Raw genomic sequence first — 7,460 nt, 5'->3', positions numbered from 1 at the left:
GAATTGGCAGTGCTGGCAAACGAGTTACAGTAAAGGAGCTCTTTAAGCCCCAGTGTTTATGTAAACGTGGCTTTAACTTTAAACTTCTCAGCTTTGTGGCTGCCCTTTTTATTCCTGTTCACAATTTTCCCTTGGCTTCCCTTGAATATAGAACTGTGATTTCCAGCATATCCTTTGGGGAATATATATATATTTCATACATTTAGCTAAATGGGCCATTTTCCATCCCTGTTGACCGTTGATGCATCATCACTGACTCACTCACGCCAACGAAGAACCTGACCCAATATATTTTCTCTCTAGGTATATATTACACAGCATTATGATTCTGTAAAGCAAGCTTTGGGAGGTAGGTAGCAAACTAATCCCAGAAAAAATAAACTTGTGGAAAGGCACGCTGTGCTGAGACAGGGGCTGCACTGTGCCGCCCTTACAGGCGGGATTTCTGTATTTTTCTTCTGGAAAAGCTCCCTTCGGACACGTGAACTGGCATTTTTGGCTCTCAGCCTCAAGTTTCCACCTTTCCCAGCGGGGACACTTGCTTGAGAGTAGTTTTTGTTAATTGTTACTTATTGCCAGAGTCTAAAGGGGCATTTAATAACTGACTGATGCTGTGCCTTCTCTCAACATGCTCACAGCTGTGCCTAAAACACACCATTTGCCCCTGGGACATACTCACAGCACCTCTTTGTCACTTAAAAAACTCTCGAAGCTAAGGGGTACATTTACAGCTCAAGTGTGTCCTGGGTACTTTAAGAGTCGGGAGTTTAACAGTATTAAAATCCCGTAAAATAGTAGAGTCATCAAAAATGCGGGGGGAAATTCGGCTGTAAAGTTTCTGTAAGCAGTTCCTGAGGAACATGCTTACTAAAAGCACATCCTCAAAACTGTCTTGTGCTGCTCACTTCATCATCTCAAGGCAGGAACGGTGCTGCTGCTTCTCAGCAGGAGGCTTCTTCCCTTTCCCAGCCCCACAGCCATGGGGCTCCAACACATACGGGACCATGGCTTTTCCCAAATGAGCCTGACCACAGACCAGCATTCAAAATACCTGCCAGCCGCAGCGTGAGGGAGGGCAAAGATCCTCGTTTCACGTTCGCAGGACTAATAGGCGCTCAGCCCTGCAGGGAGAGGTACTGCATCACCGCAGCATTGCCCCTGCACCCAGCCAGGCTCCTCTGCATCCCACCCACCCCCTGCTCACCCACACCAAGGCACGATGGTGATGCAGGCACCGAGGAAGTGACCGCATCTGCTTTGGGGGTTCACCTGGTCCACACTGGGCTTGCTCCTTCAAAGGCACTTCAATAGGAGCATGTGGATGGTGTTGATGAGCCAGCACTTAAAAAGGCAGCAGTGACAGAGACCGAGCTAAGGCACAAAGCGGAGCATCTGTGCAAGTCGCCAGGGCAGCGCGAGCAGATATTAAGGAGAGGGACTGGGCAGCCCAGCAGCTGGCCAAGATACAGCTTCAGATCTATGTGGCACTTCTCCTGAGCAATACGCTTTACCAAGAAAGGCTGTGTCACGATCCCTGATGTCCAGAAAGGGAAACTGAGGGGCAGGGAGCAGCACAGAGACTCACCCAAGTTCAGTCAGCAGCCTAGCGGCAGAGCTGGCACTCAGATCCAGCTCCCTCCTGGCTCCCAGCCCACAGCTCTGCCCACCAGATGGCTTCATCCACCCTTGGGTCACAAACAGCACAGAGCGAGAAGACTGCTGCAGAGAAATAAAATGCTACCGAAGAGAAGCTGTGATGGTGGCAATACGCTGCAGAAGAGACTTTTCTGGGTCTTCCCATGCTCCTGCTCTCCAGGCAGTTACCTACGCTTTAGCACGGAAACGCAATCTTTCTTCAGTGGCCCGATCTGCAGGTGTGCATCGACGCTCTCCAGGAAGAAGGCAGGTTTCAGCTTGTACAAGAAAAGAGAGGCGAATTGCTGGTTGATCTTGTTCTGGAATGGGTCAAACTGACCCTTGGCAAGATGGGAGACCTTGAGCTGCTGCAGGCAGGTCATCTTGGAGTCCTTGACTCCATAGAAGGTCAGGGCCCTCTCCGAATATTCCAAGAAGACCCCAATCGTGTGGAAAAACGGCTGCTGGATGACAGACTTACAGCCACCAAACCAGGCCACATAGTTCTGTCCGTTCCACTGCAGGCAGCAGGACTTCTCATTCCGCCCCAGGCGGCTGTAGTTGTAGGACACCTGGGGGTTGAAGTCCTCAGCAATGACGCCGATGCTGACCCAGCCGTCGATGAGCTCCACCTCCCAGTAGTAGTTGCCCCGGTTCATGAGGTTCTCACCCAGCACCTGCTCACAGTTGATGAACCGGGTCGGGCTCTCGGGGTAGGGGATGGGGCACAGCACCCGCTTGGCCCCTTTGGTGCCAAACAGCTGGATGAACTTGTCGGCCGTGTCACTGTCCAGGTCAATGATGAAGGCAACTGTGTGGGGCAAGAAGGAGACATGAGGATGAGGAGGGAAACAGGAGGAAATTCCCCCCAGCCCTCCCCGCTCTCATCCACTGCTCCAGCCTTTGGTGATTAGCATGATCCTTCCTGACTTCCACTGTCACTCTGTCCCCTTGCTTTTAAATCCCACAGGCAACTTCAGCCGATGAGGATAAGAGGAGTTGATACTTCCATGAGCAGGATGAATACAGGTAACCAGGCAGAGGGGCTGCTTGATGAGCGCAGCCGTGATATCAGGCATTGGAGAATGTAGGTACAGTGGTAGTAGGAACATCCCATATAAAAGTGGGTTTCAGGCAACCACAGACAAACACAGCAGGGAGGGACCTCAAGAAGACAGGAGAACAGCCAGGCACATCATGGCTACAAATCCTTGCAGCTGGCTCTTGCTGCCCTATGGCTCCTGCAGGAGCAGAAGCAGCCCCCAGCGTGCGGAGCCACGTGAGAAGTGCTGCTGGATCCCAAACAGAGGGGATGTCCAGCAGGAACACCCCTGGATGGACACGTATCGCTGCCGATTGCATTGCAGGTCTGAACCCATGGTGTGGCCAAACCCTACAGCAGTAGCACAGCATCCCCTGCTTGAGCCCAGGCTTTGCTGCCCAGCTCCCAGCAGGGCGCACTGGTGCTGCCAAGGCAGATCTTGTCCCCTATTGACAACTCAGTAGGTGACCCCACAGCCCCTGTAAGGCTGTGGGGGAGACGTGTGCGGCACTGGAGCCCAAGACCAACCCTGCACCCTCCAGCCTCAGCCCTTTCTGCCCCACTGTCTCTGCTCAGCCACTGAATTATCCCCCTGCTTGCTGCCGCTGAAGCTGGCCCTCATCAGACCACTGCTCTGCGGCAAACAAGGCAGATGCACAAACTCTGATCTAATTTAACAGAGGATCCAATTCGTCAAGGACTGGAAGGCAGCAGAGATTCCACAGTACGCCTGCAGCCCCCCTGGCAGCTGGTCCAGCAGAACCACAAACAAGGGAAAAAAAATATCACCTAAACGGATTATGACTGTTGTCAGGAAAGCAAGGAGGCTTCCTTGTAGCTGAGCAATATTTCCTCCGGTGGCGGCAGTGCTCCTGCCAGCCGTTGGCTCAGAACCAGTGCCGGCCAGGCATGTGGGAAGGAGACGGATGGACGGGAGAGAGGAAAGGGAAGATGGACCTTAGCAACAACTGTCAAAGCAAAAGTCCCTCGCTTACATTTCAGGAAGTAATCACGGCTCTCCAGGCAGGCGGGATTGTTTGACTTGTCTGGAAATCGGGACTCGGCCAACTCTGCAGAGACAGGGGCAGAAGGGTTTGACATCAGCAAAGAAAACGATGCCACAAACAAGGCTGTTACTGGAGCATTGCCCCCAACCCGAAACCCTGGTGGTACCCAGCTGCTGCAGCCCCCGAGCCCCAGCTGGCATCCCCAGCTCCCCCTGCACATCCCTGCTGGCTTGGCCATGGGGAAGGTCAGATGCCACCTTTGGCAGGGACATGGGCAAGGAACAGGCTGCAATTCCCATGGGCATCCAAGAAAATGAGAGACAGCGCTCAGGTTAAAAAAGAGCGCGGGAGAAAGCTGCCGCAGTGGCTTTCTAACCCTGGCAGGTTTGGGAGACCACAGCCTGCTCCATGAAGAGGATCATCTATCCTGGGAAGAAAGAGTCCCCTTTCACGGGAGGCCACTTTGGCCACTTTCCCCCTCCCGCAGGGCCCTGCCTAACTCCCAGGCTGTTTGTTGCCTCTCCAGTCTCCGGTCTCTGTGGAAAAATTCATAAAACCTCAAGGACAAGGCATAAGCCCAGACAGGGATTGTGCAACGTGCAGCGCAACAGTGCCGGGCGGCTTCCAGGGCTGGTGGGAGCGGGGCCAGCACTTGCAGGAGCCATCAAGCCTGCAGGCATCGCCCACCTACGCAGGGAGGATGGAGGCTGACGGGACAACCTCCAGGCAGAGGGGCTACGTGAACACAAACCTTCCTCCGTCTCCTGGAACTTCAGCCCATCAATTCCTTTCCCCTGCAAGTGGTCCCACTGTTTTTTGCAGGCAGCGGACAGCACATCCTTCACAGCGCTCACGCCTTGGGTGCATTTGGTGAAGTTCAGCTCATTCTGGAAGCTCAGAGCTGGGGAGAGGTTTTCTTCCATGGCTACTTTTAAGGCCTGAAATTCCTGAGCCAAAAAGACAGAGTTTCAGGAGGTTTCAAACAAGCCGAAGCTGTCTCTGGTTCTGCAACCCCACCCTGCCCTGGAGGATTTGGGAACTGGCAGCTCACAGGACTTGGCCCAAGGACAGCCTTGCATAAGGGAGGAGAGTGCTTTCCCGGCCACGCATTCCTGGCGCCTTCTCTTCACTCCCTTTCAAACCTGGGCCCAGACCATGCCCACCTCGCATGGAACAGCATCTCCTCCCAAAAAGGTCTCCTCTTGCTGGGCTGCTGGGGAGGTGGGGGATGCTGGATGGGGGCCAGTGGGGCACACCAACCTCTCGCTCTCTGTCCCCCACACCTAGGTACCCAGCTGGGCAGCACATCAACTTCTCCTGACTAACAGCCAAGATGGAGGTGGGGGTGATGGAGGAGAAAGTCTTGGCCACCCAGTCCCCCCAGGAGTGGGGAGGGGACAGGACTCTGCCAACTGCAGCCCTCACATCCTAGGGCTCCAAGCACCCAGTTCCACCTGAAATGGGACAAAACCCCAAAAGACAACATTATTGGCTCCTTCTCCTCGCCCCATCCCACCCAGGCACCTGGAGGAAGTAGATGGTGTCAGTGCTGGGGACGTTCTCCAGGTTTTGCTTGCACTGGGCCAGCTTGGCTCGCCTCTCCTCCTTCCAGCGGAGATCGGCCTCGGCCTCCCCCAGCATGAAGCGCTCCCCATCCTCGATGAAACCAGCCACCTCCTTCTGGAAGGCTGCCAGGACCTCGGAGGCTTCTGCAAAGAGCTTCTCGAATCTTTCCCTCTCCTTCGTGGCGGCACCCTGAGCACAGGGAGAGAGGGGTCAGGGTCACCTCCTGCAGGCAAGAGTGCAGGAGAGCACCCTTGTCCCCTGCCCAACACCCAGTTCTCGGCTCTGTGCGGTCCCCTGACACCCCATAACCCCCTTCACCCAAGAACTCAGAGCACTTGGCAACCCAGGACCTGGCTGGGCATGGCCACTTGCTTCTCCACCATGTCTTGTGCCCCCGGGTGGTGAAGTGATGTGTTTGCACAAGGGCCAAAGGGGACCAAAACCCCCATGAGCCTGGGGAGAGAAGGTGCAAGAGCCAGCAGATGCCCTGGCATGGTTCTTGCCCCGTTCCTCCTTCCAGGTTGCAAATGAAAGCCACCCAAGATGCCATGAGGGTTAGCAGAGCTAAGGAGCAAGAAGCCTCAGCGACCCTTGCCAGGGTCACCACTGTTTTACAGAGCACTTCCTCCCATGTGAGCACCACCTCTACACCCCACATACCCCAAAAGCTCACAGTCCCTTTGCTTCTGCTCCCCAGCCCGGCAGAACTGCACTAACGGAGCGAAGCCATCGCAGTCACCTTAATGAGTTCCACCATCTTCTTGGCCTGCGCAATGGTGACTGCCAGCTCCTCCAGCTCATTCTCCACATCGCTAAGGAATTTGGCTTGTTGGGCCTGTGGACATGAAGGACAAATGCTGAGCTCTGCCCCCCAATCCCAGCGGCAGGGAGCCCCAGCCTCTCCCTAATTTCAACCCACAGCCCCCTCTCTGACCGTGACCTTGCTATCAGGCTTCGGGTGAAGGGTGCAATGGGAATCGCGAGTTATTTTCCTGCTGTCCTCCCCTGAAGCATCCAACCTGCAAACATCCCTTCTCTCTTGGTTGGAAAACTAAAAGAACAGCCGGGCTGTGAAGGGTCACGCCCAACTCCACGCTCCCCACACAGGTCCCAGCGGAAACCAAACAAAATAGGAATTTGAAAGTAAAACCATCATGCAGTGACTGCAGCAAGTGCTAAGCTGTGTGCTCACAGTATGTATCCCAAGGCTGGGAAAAATCTGCCTGGGATGGGTGCTGAGACTGAAAGGCAGACCCAGAGCACTCAGAAATGCTGCGCTGAGTCTCCTGGATGTTTCTCATTAGAAGCAAAGCAAACCAGCTCAGGAGCACGGGGTGCTGCGTGGCTGCAAAGGAAGCACCGTCCGAACGTGGCGTTTCCTGACGCGCTATTGTTAGCGCCAGCCATTGCCCATCATGAGGACGGGTCCCTCGGGAGCCAGGAGAGCATTGCACTCCCCAAGCAGGGCAGCTCCCCCCTCAATGCTCAGCCTCCAGCCCCCTGTGGTGCTCGTGCCTGGCGAGGGGGACAGGCGCCTTCTCCATCCAACCTTCCCACCCCACAGCGCGAGGGTGGTGGTGCCCAGGAAGGCAGCACCGTGTTGGGCTTGGAGCCCTGGCTCCCAGGGAGGCTCGTGGGTGTGAATTTGGGAGGTGACTCAGCCGCATCTGGGAATGGGAGTGACGGAAAAAACCCCGCTGCCAAAACGCCAGGACACAAAGGGCTGGTGGAGCGGGAGCAGCAGCTGGGCAGGCTGCCAGCGCGCCGAGAAAAACCGCCTTGATGAAGCTGTGGGAACGAGACGGAGAAGACGGCTGCCCCGTGACCGTGGGGGCGGCCACTGCAGGGTGTCCCAGATGCCCTCCCCCCCAGCCCCCAGGATTGCGAGTTTGGCCCCGCAGTGGGACCAAGCCCCACTTGGCAGCGGGTCTGCCCCTAATGCCTGTCCTGGGGCTGCCTGTCACCTCCCCACCCCACCAGGTGACCCGATGGCACAGCACCCTGTCCATATGCCCCCCACACTGGGGCGGGGTCCCCCGTGGGGACAGGGCTGCAGCACCCGCCCCGCGCGGGGCGTCCCACCAGTGCCGCACCTGCACACCCCCTCCCACGGGAATTAGGTCCCGTGTGGGGGTGTGGGTGCTGCATGAACCCCTCCCAGGGGTGCTGCGCCTCACCCCATCCAGCGTCCCCCACCAGCACCGCACCCC

The 7,460-nt window shown here is 56.2% G+C and overlaps 1 protein-coding gene across 1 annotated transcript in view; it reads right to left on the bottom strand.

Annotated features, from left to right (window-relative positions):
* Positions 1-6: 6 nt before the first annotated feature.
* The window catches only part of TRIM47 (tripartite motif containing 47), an 18,617-nt gene continuing 11,163 nt past the window's right edge, over positions 7-7,460 (bottom strand). The window contains exons 2-6 of the mRNA XM_035893367.1: positions 5,990-6,154; positions 5,209-5,439; positions 4,436-4,631; positions 3,673-3,747; positions 7-2,446 (exon numbers count right to left, since the gene is read on the bottom strand). Of these exons, the coding sequence (XP_035749260.1) occupies positions 1,821-2,446; positions 3,673-3,747; positions 4,436-4,631; positions 5,209-5,439; positions 5,990-6,154 (1,293 nt within the window). The 3' untranslated portion in view covers positions 7-1,820. The remainder of the gene's footprint in view (positions 2,447-3,672; positions 3,748-4,435; positions 4,632-5,208; positions 5,440-5,989; positions 6,155-7,460) is intronic.

This window comes from Egretta garzetta, unplaced genomic scaffold (assembly GCF_000687185.1).
Source record: "Egretta garzetta isolate BGI_Z169 unplaced genomic scaffold, ASM68718v1 scaffold34, whole genome shotgun sequence".
NCBI classification, from domain to species: Eukaryota; Metazoa; Chordata; class Aves; order Pelecaniformes; family Ardeidae; genus Egretta; species Egretta garzetta.
The sequence above is the reverse complement of the archived record's forward strand: the minus strand, read 5'-3'. Positions and strand labels throughout refer to the sequence as shown.